The sequence below is a fragment of the Sciurus carolinensis genome, chromosome 3 (genome assembly GCF_902686445.1).
Source record: "Sciurus carolinensis chromosome 3, mSciCar1.2, whole genome shotgun sequence".
NCBI classification, from domain to species: Eukaryota; Metazoa; Chordata; class Mammalia; order Rodentia; family Sciuridae; genus Sciurus; species Sciurus carolinensis.
Window position 1 is genome coordinate 78,952,713 of NC_062215.1, and position 16,702 is coordinate 78,969,414.

At 34.9% G+C, this 16,702-nt stretch overlaps 1 protein-coding gene across 10 annotated transcripts in view; it reads right to left on the minus strand.

The window, feature by feature from the left end:
- Ptpn4 (protein tyrosine phosphatase non-receptor type 4) overlaps nt 1–16,702 on the minus strand; it is a 214,656-nt gene that overhangs the window by 22,730 nt on the left and 175,224 nt on the right. For all 10 annotated transcript variants that reach the window (XM_047543970.1, XM_047543966.1, XM_047543969.1 and 7 more), the window contains 4 exons: nt 7,378–7,534; nt 3,435–3,601; nt 2,354–2,444; nt 2,127–2,188 (listed from right to left, as the gene is read on the minus strand). In XM_047543970.1, coding sequence (XP_047399926.1) covers nt 2,127–2,188; nt 2,354–2,444; nt 3,435–3,601; nt 7,378–7,534 — 477 coding nt within the window. The remainder of the gene's footprint in view (nt 1–2,126; nt 2,189–2,353; nt 2,445–3,434; nt 3,602–7,377; nt 7,535–16,702) is intronic.

Genomic DNA, 16,702 nt, shown 5'->3' on the forward strand with positions numbered 1-16,702 from the left:
GTCATACCTGTAAACAAATGATTGTTCTGCATGCTATATACTGCCATATTTTTCATTTGGTGCTTTTTGTTGGTGATTTCTCTGTTTACAAGGGCAGTGCTAAAGTACTATGTAGTGTTCCTAAGTACAAGAGGACTTTGCACTTCTTTGCATATTTTTTATGCCTAATGAAGAATACATGTGTGTTAGATTAGCATTCTTCAGACATGAGTTACAGTATTATGGGTTGTGGGTTCAGTGATAATGAATTAACTATATATTTAATAGAATACTTTAAATGGCAACGAAGTTATGATGAAATGTTGTGAGCAGGCTTATGATTGAATCCTAATTCTATATTTGCTCTAGAAGAGATGATTTAGTATTCACTAATTCAATATTTGCAAAAACTTTAGGCTATCACTACCTCAAACACTCAGAATTGACAAAGTGGGATTAAAAATTATAGAGGGTAGTGCTCAGATGAAAGACTGGCCATCTGTTGATAGTTCTTGAAGTTGGTAATATAGAGCACTCTTCATACCATTCTACTTTTGTATTTGAAATTGGCTATGAAATTTAAAACATCATTTGCATTTCCATTTCTTTGAATTTTCTATGTTCTATGTCTATTTTAATTAAATAGTAATTTTCTTTTTTTTCATTTTTAAATGCATCTTTTTTTATTGGTGCACTATAATCATACATAATAGTGGGATTCATGGGCTGGGGATATAGCTCAGTTGGTAGAGTGCTTGCCTCACAAGCACAAAGCCCTGGGTTCAAATCCCCAGCACCACAAAAAAAAAAAAAAGTAGTGGGATTCATTATGTTATGTTCATACATACATGTAACATAGTTTGATTACTCTCATTCCAGTATATGGTTTATGTATGTACATATTTATTTTTGGTACTGGGGACTGAACCCTGGGGTGCCTTACCATTAACTACATCCCTAGTCCTTTTTTTATTTTTTAGGTTACTGGGAATTTTATCCAGGGGTGCTTTACTACTGAGCTATATTCTCAGCCCTTTTTTATTCTGAGACAGGATCTTGCTAAAAAGTCTAGACTAGCCTCAAACATGTGATCCTCTTGCCTCCTGAATTGCTGGGATGACATGAGTGTGCCATCATGCCTGGCTTCATGTCTTTATTCTTCTTAATCGTTTATAGAGCTCTTTTATATTGAAGAAATAAGCCTTTTTTAGCATTTTAAAAAGATTCAGGGCATTACTTGATTTTAGTATGTTTTAAGCATACCAAACATTACAAATTTTACACTGCCAAATTCATCAATATTTTCTGTATGGGTTAGACATGTATCTAAGCTTAAAAACAGTTCTCCTTTCAGAAATATTAAACTATTCTCTCATTATTTCTTTCAAGGACTTTCATGATTCTATTTTCAACACTTATATTTTGATGCATTTCAAAAGTCAGCATCAAGAATAGGTAAAATATTCACAGAATGGTATGATGTACAGATTTGCCTCAAAACAATCTGAATGTGGGGATATAGGTGAAACAAGATTGACCCTGAACTGACAACTGCTGAAGCTGAGTGAAATGTATATGAAGGTTCATTTTACTTTTTTTTTTTTTTTGGTGGTGCGGGGAATTAAACCCAGGGCCTCACACATTAGGCAAGTGCTCTACCACTGAGTTACATTCTCAGTTCCTCATTTTATGTTTTGTTCTAATTTTATACCTTTGAAAATTTCTACATTACAAAGTTAAGAAAAAATAGGAGTGATTCCTTTTTTCTCCTCAACTGGGGGCAAAGAATCTTTCTTACAATGATAAATTCTAGACAGTTCACCAAATTCCATTCACTAGATAGACTGTAGTATTTCCAATGATTTAAAAGGTCAAGGTTATGTTTACCATGAACAAAATTCTAGTATTCAGGTTGTCTATTTCTGAACTGGAGTATTCTATTTCAATGTTCAATCTATGTATTAATATACCAGCATCAAACTATTTTATTTAACATTATAACATTTATAATAGTTTTAATGTCTTCAAATTTAAATATTTCATCTAAGTTAGATTCCTTATCAACAAAAAGGAAGAATCAATCCCAAAACGTATAGTGGTCCCTGTTATTCAAATAACAAGACATAATTTAAAAAAAAAAAACTTACATTTATATAGTTTGCATTGATGTAGTCTTCATTACCTTTTAAAATGACCCGTGTAGCATCATCTGAAAAAATTTAAAAGAAACAGTTCTGTTGTTTGTTTTGAAGCTGGGATTGAATCCAGTGCCTTACACATGCTCTACCACTGAGCTAAACCCCCAGTCCAGAAACAATGTTCTAACAAAGCTATGTTAAAAAGATTAAATTTAGGAGCGATTATAGGTACTCACAAGGCGAAATATCTCTGTATCTATTTTTGGAAATATTCTGAGGTAATTTGGCACAAGACATCGTCATTCCAGGTTTTTTACGATATAGTTGCTATAAAAGAAAGAAAAAAATCTTCAGTTCAACAATTTGTTTTGTTAGTTAGACTTGTTTCTGTACTAACAGGAAATAGTTTTTTTTTTTTTTCTTTCCCCTTTGAATACTTCATCTACACAATGATATATACCTGGATCTAGTAGAGTATTGAACCAAAAATGCAAAGCTGAATTCTAAGAATTACATATATATTTTGAAAAACAGGTGAAAACAATTTTGCATACAGCAGTAGTATTAAAATTTTGAGTACCACATCTTCAGAGGACACTTGACTTTTATTTAGTTTGGAGGTTTGCAGCACATGAACCAAGACTTTGAAAAACCAACATGTATATTAAATGTTTTATCATTACAAATACATAACACATACTTCAGATTAACAAGTATTCATGATGGCTATTTAAAAATCATATTAAAAACCTTGTGTTTTCCCTAAATTAAGCAAATTAAGTTCACATAGTCTAAGTAAAGCATTTTAAAATCCTCTGTATGCTTACTAATCAAATATGGGATTATAAGCACTGAAGAAGCATTCTTATTTTTCTGATACAGCAATGTATTTGAGAGTTTTAAAGACTGCACTGACAAAAATTAGAAAAAGATTAAATACCACAAGGTGTTAACTTCAAAACAGGTTGCTTTTCCTTTAATTTGGAAATTTTAAATCTACAATAGCCTATCCTCATCTTCTACTTTTCATAAAAACAGCTGCTTAATTGTTGAAAAAAAAAGGTAGTCTGCTGATATACACATAAAATTTTCTTATGCCTCTTTTTAAAAAAGACCTTTATGTATATAATCATAACTTAAGTATTATGGGAACAATTTTTAAAAACTTTGTATTTTGGAACTTTTTATTATCAGACATTTCTAAGAATACCATTTTAATTTCTAAATTATAATGGAAAGTAGGTTAGGCAGTTAGAAACCATGAAACCGATTAGAAAATATGGGCAAACACTTTTTCTGTACAATGATATTACTCACATCAAATTGTGTCAGGACTGTTCCAGTAACAAGCCCCTCAGCTAGCTGGACCATTGACTCCCGCAGGGAATGGTCATCTTGATGCACACTATCTAGTGGGGCTTTCTCAGGAATGTACTGGAAGTCTGGTTCATTTTCTAGTTTTTCTTCCACTACATCATACACAGCTAAAACAAAACAAAAAATGCACACAGAAATCTTAATGCAATTCATAAGAACTTATTTGATATGCTCTTCAGTTTTGTCAGAAAAATAATTCACTTATGACTAATTATACTGATCTGGTGTAAGGTGTAGGAACTGAGTGGCTGTGAAATTGAAGGGCTCTTCTGCACCCGTGGGGGAAACAAAGGGTTTTTGGCCATATGCCTAAACATGTCTGTAATTTTAAGAAAAAGTGAAGCTGCTGAGAAGTAGCTTTGAATAGACCTGCTCTTATTTGTGGGGACTGAAGAAAAGAGTACAAACAGAAGTTCATATAGTATATATCCAAATATAAGTTACAAATACATTGGACAAAGTGATAAACAATATAAGCTCTATCTTCTTTCCTTAACAAAGCAACAAAACAATCTAAGATGCCATATTTCAAAAGAGAATTCAAGGTCAGAATTCACAGTCATGGTAGTATGAAAAGAGTTAGACCCTAGACCCTAAGCCTATAAAATACCTTATTTCTTTTCACATTTTCAGCTCCATTCCGTAACATGGAGACCTATAAACACACATGTGAACATCCTGGCCCACACATAAGCTTTGTCTTCATTCCTTCTCTGCTAACTACTTACTGTCTCTTAATCACTTTGCTGGCCCAGAGAACAAATACCACATGTTCCACATTTGGGAGAAATGAGCCTGTGGAATATGATTACAAAGGCCTAGGAAGTGGTTACAAGGCTATTTGGACAGAGAATTGAGAATTGTGCTTTAGAAACGGGGGAGAGAGGTTAGAGTGATGGCTTGACATATCTTCTTGGCCTTGCAAAATCCTAACCCTACTGGAAGGGGAATGACAAAAGAAGAGACAAAGAAAAGCTTTCTAAAATATGCAGTCAAGGCTGGAACTCTGCTACTCTTGTCTAGAGGCCTGGTTTCTCCTCAGATATGTATGCATTTTTTCAGAAAAATGAATTTCGGCAATGAAGAATAAAAAGACAAAAAGATGACTATGCTTTGCCTAAGAAGAAATAAGAATCAGAGGGAAAAAGATCAGAAAATGAAAAGCACATTCTTGGCAAACATAATTAATTTCTATTATAAGTTGTTTTTAGGTAAAAAGGACACGACAGACCTACAGTGAAAATGAATAGAGATCCTGGCCCAGATTTTGACTATAAAACAATGTTAGAAAGATCTAACATTTTGCAAGCAGTAGGCTATAGGTGGATTTCTTTTATAATTTAAAGCATAAATCAGACAATTTGAAATTTCAAGAAGACCATGCTTTTGTCATCATACGGACTTTTGTTCACATTCTAGTTCTGTACCAGTCATGAATCTCTGAGCAGAAAACTGAATGTCTTGTGCCAACATGTATTCAGTTCTAAATGAGGATAATCTTCACGTACCACTCACATTGGGTGGACATGAGGATTAAATGGGAGCATACAAAAGAGCCTAGATACATAGAAAGTTTAAAAATCACATTGTTATTTTTAAGTTATTTAGGAGCTATCATCAAAAGAAAACAGAGTAAGTAAAATTGAAAAAACAGGGCTGGGGTTGTGGCTCAGTGGTAGAGTGCTTGCCTAGCACATGTGAGGCACTGGGTTTGATCCTCAGAACCACATAAAAAAATAAACAAATAAAATAAAGTTACTGTGTCCATCTACAACTAAAAATATTCTTAAAAATTGAGGGCTGGGGAGATAGCTCAGTTGGTAGAGTGCTTGCCTCGTAAGCACAAGGCCCTGGGTTCAATCCCCAGCACCACAAAAAAAAAAAAAAAAAAAAAAAAAAAATTGAAAGAACATTATTCTTGGTATAAAATTTAAGAAGCTTTATGTGACAGAAAATGCCTACTAATGCATTTTTTTTGCAGTGCTGGGGATTGAATCCAGGGCCTTGTGCTTGCAAGGCAAGCACTCTACCAACTGAGCTATCTTCCCAGCCCTAGAAAATGCCTAGTAATGAATGAATCACTTCAGTATCAGGTCTAAAAGAACAAGTTCTTTGAAAAACCAAGACAGAATGATTTTTTTAAGTCCTTTTAATCTTTGAAAATCAGTTATAAACCATGAACAGAGAAGACAAAGTAGAGAAGATAAAATTAAAGTGCTTGTTTTTCTATAAGAAATTAAAAGGTTTTTTTTTTTTTAAATAAAAAAGGATTTTGCAAAATTGTGTAGGGTTGGGTATGATAGACAATAGGTTCAGAACAAAACTATAAGAATACGTTTAATGCTATTATGTAGGAATTTTTTCTTGGAACTTGAAAATAATGACCTATGGCTTGATGACTTAAATTAGAGACTATGGATGGTAGTTTTGGTAATATTAGCTCTTGCCAAAAAACTGAAGGAAGAGAGATTAAAACTTATTTTGCGTAGCATTAAATGACAGAATGAGTAACAAAGGATTGAAGGAAGATGAACTTTAATTCAATTACTAGTTCAAACTGTAAAGGTGGAATACACTGCTTCAGGAACCACTAAGTACTCTACATTGGTAGGACATTTTTGAGGCTGTAGAAGAGACTCATGCAATTGGCCAAGGGGCCAGAACTTAAGAGTTTTGACATCTCTTCAAACCTAGGACTCTATGATTATGAATGAGTAGATGACATGATTAGGGAAGTGCACATTATCTATTGAACACTTAGGATTTAAAAAAATTGTTTTAATTAGAGCTTATTATGGAATTTTCTAGGAGTGGAACACAATTCAAAATTTATTCATGCATCTACTGAGAATTTACTGGGTACTTACTACTACTACTACTACAGTAATTGGGAGAAGAGGAAAGTCATCTTAACTATGACAGAATAAGAAACAAAGTCTTTCTGAGATGACATTTTAGCAGAGATGTGAATAAAGTGAGGGCATAAATCAAATAAAAATCAAGAACAGTTTACTGGAATGGATGAAACTATCATGCTAAGTGAAATAAACCAATCCCCAAAACCAAAGGTCAAATGTTCTCTCTGATATGTGGATGCTAACACACAATACGTGGGGTACGGAAGAATAGGTGTTCAATGGAGTAGACAAAGGGGAATGAGGGCAGGGAGTGGGGATGGGAATAGGAGAGACAGCAGAATGAACTGGACATAACTTTCCTATGTTCATACATGAATACATGATCAGTGAAACTCTGCGTCATGTACAATCCCAAGAATGGGATCCTGATTAGAACAAGTTAAACTCCCTGTATGTATATGTCAAAATACACTCTACTGTCATGTATATCTAAAAAGAATAAATTAAAAAAAAAAAAAAAAAAAGGAGTGGGCTGGGGTTGTGGCTCAGTGTTACAGTGCTTGCCTAGCACATGTGAAGCACCTAGTTTGATCCTCAGCACCAGATAAAAAAATAAATAAATAAAATAAAGGTATTGTATCCATTTGCAACTAAAAAAATATTAAAAAAAAAAAGAAAGGGAAAAAATAGTTAATCAGGCAGAGGGAACAGCAAACATGAAGACCCTGAAATAGATCAGATCAGAATATTTAAGAACAGTTAGGGGGGGAGAAAAAAAGGAAGGAAAAAAAGAAAAAAGAAAAGAAAAGAAAAGTCAGTATAATAGAATAGAGGAGCAAACAAGGTGAATGAGGAAGTAAGGGAACCAAGAATGTGGATTTTTCTTCAAAGGTGAATGGAAGTCATTGTGCTTTGAGCCGGAAACTGATATTATTTATATCTTAAAAAGCCCACTCTGGCTGCTACGTCCAGTAATAAACAGTAATGAATTATGACAAATACCCAGTGTTACACAGAGTACTTACCATTAGGTCGAACTAGAAGCACGAGTTCCCCAGAATGTCTCTCACAGCTAGCTTTAATAAATAGGACAACTTGATCATGGGTATGTTCTGTAATGTCCCGACCATTAATCAGTACAACTTGGTCCCCTTCATTCAATCGAGGGACACAGAGATCAGCCTGTAATACAAAGCGAGTAAGGTTTCAGATTTGCATATGGCTTTCTGCAAGTATAGGTTTTTATTTTTAATGACTTCTAAGCAGGAAAACTAAAAGCATCTATGCATTCATTAATCAATTTTAAAAAGTAGAAACCTAGAATTTTTTTTTTGTTTGTTTTTAACTGTACTAGGGATAGAACTCAGGGGCACTTTATTCCTACCCCACTGGTTTCTTAAAATTTTGAGACATGGTCTTAGAAGGTTGCCTTGGCTGGTCTCAAACTTGTGATCCTCCTGCCTCAGCTTCCCAAGTCACTGGGTTTATGGGCATGGCCACCACCTTTGACTTAGAAACCTAGTTTTCTCATGCAAATACTATTTTTTCCCCTTTTTCCTTCCTGATGATCTATTATGTGCCTAGAGATACAGATAAAACAAAAGGTTTAAAGGTCCATATATACTTGCAGCCCTAAATTTATAATGTCTAAATATGTACAAATTTCAGTTACCATGGTTTAAGTAACACCTGTCCACCAACACCATGGTTGAAATTTTAGTTACCATGTGTTAATTGTGGATAATACATAAAATAAAAACTTCACTGTGAGGTCTTCAGTCCCCAAATCGCTACATAAATAAAAGACATATATTATGATGACAGATAAAATCACTTTTTTGTGTGTGTGTGGTTACTAGGAATTGAGCCATGGGGTGCTTAACAAACACTGAGGCACATACTGGCCTGGTTTTTTTGTGCTAACAGACAGGGCCTTGCTGAGTTGCTAAGGCTGGTTTTGAACTCACAATCCTTCTGTATCAGTTTCCCAAGCCACTGGGATTACAAGTTTGTGCCACTAGGCTTGGCCACATCACTTCTTTCAAAATCTATGAGTGATCTGTCATTCACTTTATGCCCAGAAAGTAAAGCATGTAGTTTTGTTCCTCCTTGTCTTTCAGTGATTAGCCCATACAAAAATGGATAGTCTAAAGAGGGAATTAACCAAAAAAGATGAGCAAAGAAAGGAAATGTGATTAAGTAAAATCTGAATTGAACATAAATGAATTTAAGAGAATAAATAAGTGATGATGGAAGTGTTGACTCTATTGGTGTTTAAGCAGCCAAGGAACTCTTGAAGTTATTTTCACAACACTCAAAATTCACAGGACAAAATGTTGGGAGAGAAATTAAACATAGACAATTATCAAGGCAAGAACAGATGCTCACTCTGTACTAAAAGTTTTATAACAAGAAGAAGGCAAGTACTTTTTGAACTTGTGCTAAGTTTTCACAAAGAAACATTACATCTCAATGTTTCTGATGTTTTGAATTATAGGATTTAATATTAAATAGCTTTAATATTTTCTCATTTCTTTATACTTTTGTAAGAAATAGAGATTTGAATGTTTAGGCAAAAAATATAAAAGTGTGAATGACTCTACATACACTATCATTTTTATGGTCATGCACTACTGTGCAAAGTAAGGATTAATTGTACTTTATTGAGAAAACAAGCCAGTAATTAAAAGTAAAAGAGCTAAGAGAAACAGAAACAAAAATATGAAGAGTATGTTCTGGGAACACAGCAATAAAAACATGAGAGTCAAGCATAAAGGATAACAGACCGGGTAGAAAAGAAATAATGAGGCATATTTTAATAAAAAAGGGAACCTCCTGTGAAAATGAAGCAGGAGCCCGCCCACCCCTCCGAGGTCCGATGACGGTGCTTAGCCCACCCCCCACCGCAGACACACTGGTGCTGAGCCCCCAGTCCACCCCCACCAGATGCGGGCCAGTAGCTGAGCCTGCCCGCATGCCCCCATACTGCTGAGGGACACTGCGCCTGCCTCCGTGCTGACTCAGCACACCCTTGAGGAGGCTCCTCAGTTTCTTTGGGGGCTGGTGCAGGCATTTTGAACTATTCCTGAGGGCGTGACCACCATCACTGGAGGGGCAGCTCCCTTCCTGAGACATCTACAGGAGACTGGAGGCCCTTTGACAGGTACCTCTATTTACTCACATCCTACACCCTTCCCCATCATCTTCATTCACCACTAGAAACACTATAAATAATAATCAGATTCATTCTGCTTATTACAATAATGTTAGTCTTTAAAGGGGCTATCTGGTTCAGGGCTGCATTTTCTCTGTATTGGGTGCTACTGGTATTGATCTCCCTTTCAAAAGAGAGGTAGTGGAAAACTGCAGAGCCACAATAAGCCTGCGGGGGTGGGGGGCTGGGGGTGGGGCTTCAGTATCTCTGATCTTCACTGCTAGAGAGGAATATATAGAAACAATGTGAAAAAACAGGGGAAGAAAGTGTCCCTAACAAACAAAGATGCTATTGTGATAGAATCCAATGACAGCATGGCAGTAGCAATGACAGAAAGAGTTTAGAATCTGCATAATTAAATTGATCCATGAAGCAAAAGACGAGATAAGAGAGCAAATGTGGGCAATGCATGACCATTCCATTAAATAGCTAAAAGAGCAAATGCAGGAAGCAAAAGAACACTCCAATAAAGAGACAGAGATTCTGGGGAAAAAAAAAAAAAAAAAATACTTGAAATGAAAGAAACAATAAACCCAATTAAAAACTCAATAGAAAGCATCACCAAAAGAACAGACCTCGTGGAAGACAGAATCTCAGACAATGAAGACAAAATATTTAATCTTGAAAATAAAGTTGAACAAACTGAGAAGTTAAGAAGTCATAAACCAAACCTCCAAGAATTATGGGATATCATGAGAAGACTGAATTTAGAATTACTGGGATTGAGGAAGGTACAGAGATACAAACCAAAGGCATGAACAACCTGTTCAACGAAATAATATCAGAAAATTTCCCAAATCTGAAAAATGAAATGGAAAGTCAAATACAAGAGGCTAACAGAACACCAGGTGAACAAAATTACAACAGATCCACACCAAGACACATTATAATGAAAATACCTCACACACGAAATGAAGATAGGCTTTTAAAGGCTGCAACAGAAAAGTGTCAGGCAAAAATGGAGGAAGGAAGGACTGTACAGAGGGAAAAGAGGGGTGGGAGGGGTGGGGGGGAAGGGAAAAAATAACAGAATGAATCAAACAACATTACCCTATGTAAATTTATGATTACACAAATGGTATGCCTTTACACCATGTACAAACAGAGAAACAACATGTATCCCATTTGTTTACAATAAAAAAATAAAAAAATAAATAAAAAAAGAAAAGTGTCAGATTACATATAAGGGGAAACCAATACAGATATCAGTAGATTTCTCAGCCCAGACCCTAAAAGCAAGAAGGACCTGAAACAATATATTTCAAGCTCTGAAAGAACACAGATGCCAACCGAGAATCCTATACCCAGCAAAACTGACCTTCAGATTTGACAATGAAATAAAATCTTTCCACGATAAACGAAAGTTAAAAGAATTTACAAATACAAAGCCTGCACTACAGAAATTCTCAGCAAAGTATTTCATGAGGAGGAAGTGAAAAGCAACAATATAAGTCAGCATAGGGAGGAACTACCCTAAAGGAAAAGTCAATCGAAGGACAAGTAAAGAACCAAAAATAAGCCAAAATGACCAGGAATACAAATCATATCTCAATAATAACCCTGAATGTCAATGGCCTAAACTCAATAATCAAAAGACATAGACTGGGGTAGGAGGGGTGGGGGGAAGGGAAAAAATAACAGAATGAATCAAACAACATTACCCTATGTAAATTTATGATTACACAAACATAATGTACAAACAGAGAAACAACATGTATCCCATTTGTTTACAATAAAAAAAAAAAAGAAAAAGAAAAAAAAAAAAGACATAGACTGGCAGATTGAATTAAAAAAAAAAAGACCCAACAATATGCTGCCTTCAAGAGATTCACCTCATAGAAAAAGACATACACAGACTAAAGGAGAAAGGATGGAAAAACATACCATGCACATGGACCCAGTAAAAAAGCAGGAGTCTCCATCCTCATATCAGATAAAGAGAACTTCAAACCTAAGTTAGTCAGAAGGGATAAAGAAGGACATTTCATACTGCTTAAGGGAAGCATAAAACAGCAAGATATAACAATTTTAAATATTTATACCCAAACAATGGATCATCTATGTATATCAAACAAACCCTTCTCAATTTTAAGAATCAAATAAACCAAAACACAATAATAGTGGGGGACTTTAATACACCGTCAACCACTGGATAGATCCTCCAAACAAAAACTGAACAAAGAAACTACAGAACTAAATAATACAATCGATGATATAGACTTAATGGACATTTACAGAGTATTTCATCCATCATCGAGCAAATATACTTTCTTCTCAGCAGCTCGTGGATCTTTCTCCAAAAGAGACCATATGTTATGCCACAAAAAAAGCCATTAGTAAATACAAAAATATAGAGATCCTACCCTGTATCCTATCAGACCATAATGAAATGCAATTAGAAAATGAATAATTTGTTAAAATAACAAACAAAAATACTCATATACCTGGAGACTAAATAATATGCTATTGAATGATGCAATGATAACAGAAGACATCAGGCAAGAAATAAAATAATTCTTAGAGGTAAATGAGAACAATGACACAACATATCAAAATCTCTGGGTCACTGTGAAATCAGTACTAAGAAGAAAGTTCATTGCATTGAGCTCATACATTAAAAAAAATAAAAAGTCAACAACTAAATAACCTAACATTACATCTCAAAGCCCTAGAAAAAGAAGAACAGATCAAGATCAAAAATAGTAGAAGACAGGAAATAATTAAAATCAGAGCTGAAATCAATGAAATTGAAACAAGAGAAACAATTCAAAACATTGACAAAACAAAAAGCTGGTTCTTTGAAAAAGAAAATAAAATTGATAAACCCCTAGCAAACTAACAAAAAGGAGAGAGAAAACTCAAATTACTAGAATTCGTGATGAAAAAGTAAAGATCATGAAAGACACCATTGAAATACATAACATAATTAGAAGCTACTTTGAAAATCTATACTCCAACAAAATAGAAAATATCAAAGACATTGACAAATTTTTAGAGACATATGATCCTCCCAAATTGAACCAGGAAGACGTACACAATCTAAACAGATCAATTTCAAGTACTGAGATAGAATAAGTCATCAAAAGCCTACCATCCAAGAAAAGCCCAGGACCAGATGGATTCTCAGCTGAATTCTACAACACCTTTAAAGAAGAACTGATACCAAAGTATCAGTTTTACAAAGTATTCCAGCAAAGGGAACTCTTCCAAATTCATTCTATGAGGCTAGTATCACTCTGATACCAAAACCAGAAAAAGACTCATCAAGGAAAGAAAACTTTAGAACAATATCCCTGATGAACATAGATGTAAAAATAAAAATACTGGCAAATCGCATACAAAAATATATTAAAATGATAGTGCACCATGATCAAGTGGGGTTTATCCCAGGGATGCAAGGTTGGCTCAACATCCGGAAATCAATAAATGTAATTCATCACATCAACAGACTTAAAGTTAAGAATCAAATGATTATTTCAATAGATGCTGAGAAAGCATTTGATAAAATACAGCACCCCTTCATACTTAAAACACTAGAAAAAATAGGAATAGTAGGAACATACCTCAACATTGTCAAGGGTATCTATACTAAGCCCACAGCCAACATCATTCTTGATGGAGAAAAACTGAAAGAATTCCCTCTAAAAACTGGAACAAGACAGGGATGCCCTCTTTCACCACTTCTACTTGACATGGTCCTTGAAACACTTGCCAGAGCAATTAGACAGACCAAAGAAATTAAAGGGATATAAACAGGAAAAGAAGAACTAAAGCTGTCACTATTTGCTAATGTCCCGATCCTATATTTAGAAGACCCGAAAAACTCCACTAGAAAACTTCTAGAACAAATTAGTTCAGCAAAGTAGCAGGATATAAAATCAATACGTGTAAATCGAATGCATTTCTATTCATAAGTGATGAATCCTCTGAATAAGAAATTAGGAAAACCACTCCATTCACAGTAGCCTCAAAAAAAAATAAAATACTTAGGAATTAATCTAACGAAAGAGGTGAAAGAACTCTGCAATGGAAACTATAGAACACTAAATAAAAAAATTGAAGAAGACCTTCGAAGATGGAAAGATCTCCCATGTTCCTGGATAGGCAGAATTAACATTGTCAAAATGGCCATTCTACCAAAGGCGCTACACAGATTCAATGCAATTCCAATTAAAATCCCAATGACATTCCTCAAAGAAATAGAGAAAGCAATAATGAACTTCATCTGGAAGAACAAGAGACCTTGAATAACCAAAACAATCCTGAGTAGAAAAAATGAAACAGGAGGTATCACAATACCAGACATTAAATTATATTACAGAGCAATAGTAAGAAAAACAGCATGGTATTGGCACCAAAATAGATAGGCAGACCAATGGTACAGAAGAGAGGATACAGAGACAAAATCACATAAATAGTTACCTCATACTAGACAAAGGAGCCAGAAACATACAATGGAGAAAAGATAGCCTCTTCATCAAATGGTGCTGGGAAAACTGGGAATCCATATGCAGTAAAATGAAATTAAACCTCTATCTCTCACCCTGTACAAAAATCAACTCAAAATGGATCAAAGACACAGGAATTAGACCACAGACCCTGCACCTTATAGAAGACAAAGTAGGCGCAATCTTTATCATGTTGGCTTAGGATCAGACTTCCTCAACAAGACTCCCAAAGCACATGAAATCAAAGCAAGAATCAATAAATGGGACTCAAACTAAAAAGCTTTTTTCTCAGCAAAGGATACAATCAAGAATGTAAAGAGAGAGCCTACAGAGTGGGAGAAAATCTTTTCCACACGCATTTCAGATAGAGCACTTACCTCCAAAATTTATAAAGGACTTACAAAACTTAACACCAAGAATACAAAGAACCCAATCAATAAATGGGCCAAGTAACTGGACAGACACTTTATAGAAGAAGACACACAGGCAATTAATAAGTATATGAAAAAGTGTTCAACGTCTCCAGTAATTAAGAGAAATGCAAATTAAAACAACTCTAAGATTTCATCTTACTCCAATTAGAATGGCTATTATCAAGAACACAAATATAATAGATGTTGGCGTGGATGTGGGGGAAAAGGCACACTTTTACATTGCTGGTGGAGTTGCAAATTGGTGCAGCCACTCTGGAAAGCAGCGTGGAGAATCCTCAGAAAACTTGGAATGGACCTACCTTTTGACCCAGTTATCCTACTCCTCGGTTTATACCCAAAGGACTTAAAATCAGCAAACTACAGTAACACAGTCACATCAATATTTATAGCAGCTCAGTTCACAATAGCTAGATTGTGGAACCAACCTAGATGCCCTTCAACAGATGAATGGATAAAGAAACTCTGGTATATATACACAATGGAATACTATTTAGCCATAAAGAATAATAATACTATGGCATTTACAAATAAATGGATGGAATTGGAGAATATCATGCTAAGTGAAATAAGCCAAGCCCAAAAAACCAAAGGCCGAATGTTTTCCCTGATAAGTGGAGGATGATATATAATGGGGGTCGGGGGTGGGGAATCAGAGAAGAATGGGGAACTTTAGAATACGTAGAAGGAAATGAGAGGGAGGTGGGTACGAAAAAATGGTGGAATGAGACAGACAGCATTACCCTATGTACATGTATGATTTCACGAACGGTATGAATCTACATTGTGTACAACCATAGAAATGAAATGATGTACCCCATTTGTGTATAATGAATGAAAATGTAGTCCTTAAAAAAAACTAACAGATAAATAAAAAGTAAAAACAAATAAATTATGAAATAAAAAATTAAAAAATTAAAAAAATAAAAAACATTAAAAAAAAAAAAAAAAGGAATGAAAGCAAAGTCGGGTGCGGTGGTAATCCTGTAATCCCTGCGTCTTGGGAGGTTAAGGCAGGAGGATCATGAGTTCAAAGCCAGCCTCAACAACTTAGGAAAGACCTAAGCAAGTCAGTATGATCCTGTCTCTAAATAAAATATAAAAAGGGTTGGGGATGTGGTTTGGAGGTTAAGCCCCACTGGGGTTCAATCTCTGGTACCCGCCCCCCAAGAAAACAAAAACAAAAACAAAAAACAAACACAACTACTCAGAATTCACTATAAACACAAATTCCATAAAATCCAAAAAGGTTGTCCCATTAATTTGTTCTAATTATAAGCCAAAGTTGGGGCTTGGGATGTGACTCAGTGGTGGAGCACCTGCCTGGCATGCATGAGGCCTGGGGTTCAATTGCTAGAATGCTCCCCCCCAAAAAAAAGGTCAAAATTCTTCCTTTGTTGCTTATAAAATATGTGATCTTAGATACCTAAGATTATGAAAACAGAAAAGATATTTGCTGTGATTATTTCACAGAATTGCTGTGAAGCTAAAAATGTGAAAATTAATCCAAAGTTTTAAAATCTGAAGTATTAAAATTTAAGGTGGGCTGGGCACATAGCTCAGTGGTAGAATGCCTGCCTAGCATGCAAAACAAAAATAATCAAAAAAGTAAGGTTATGTTCATTTTCTCCAGTTGGTTTTTTTCTCTCTACTTCTTTGGTAAAGTAGAAGACAGATATTCATATATTCTTTGCACTAGATATGTGATGCTTCTGCATATCAATTTGGTTCCAGGTTTTTGTACATGTCTTTGGGATACCTGAAGTGAGATGGAGTGGGAGTTAATGGTAGAAGAGTGAGCCATTACTTTGTGGATGGTGTAGCTGATAGAAAAAAACAGATGATTTGTTAGAGACAGCTGTTAAGTCTCTCTTACTGTACCTATTATCACTGAAGGAAACACACTTAACCTGCCTTTTTTCAGAAATAAATTCTTATTTCTATTTTATTCTGATTTTAAAAATTTAGATAAAGAACATATTGAAATGAATTTTGTTGGCTCAATAGCCACTAAAAGATCATCAGACTAGAAAGAAGAAACATGATTTTTATTGGAAATTATCCATTTCAAAGGTGTCCAAAATAGAAAATAACATCAAAATACTTGAAATTCTGTTTCCCCCTGTGTCATCTTTAAAGAAAAGGGGGATGGTAAACACAATGTCCCTGAATGTCCCTTTCTGTTCCCAAAAACCTACCCAAGTAGACTAAATGGAACAATGAAAGAAAGTGGGTCCAGGTCAGAATGTCCAGATAC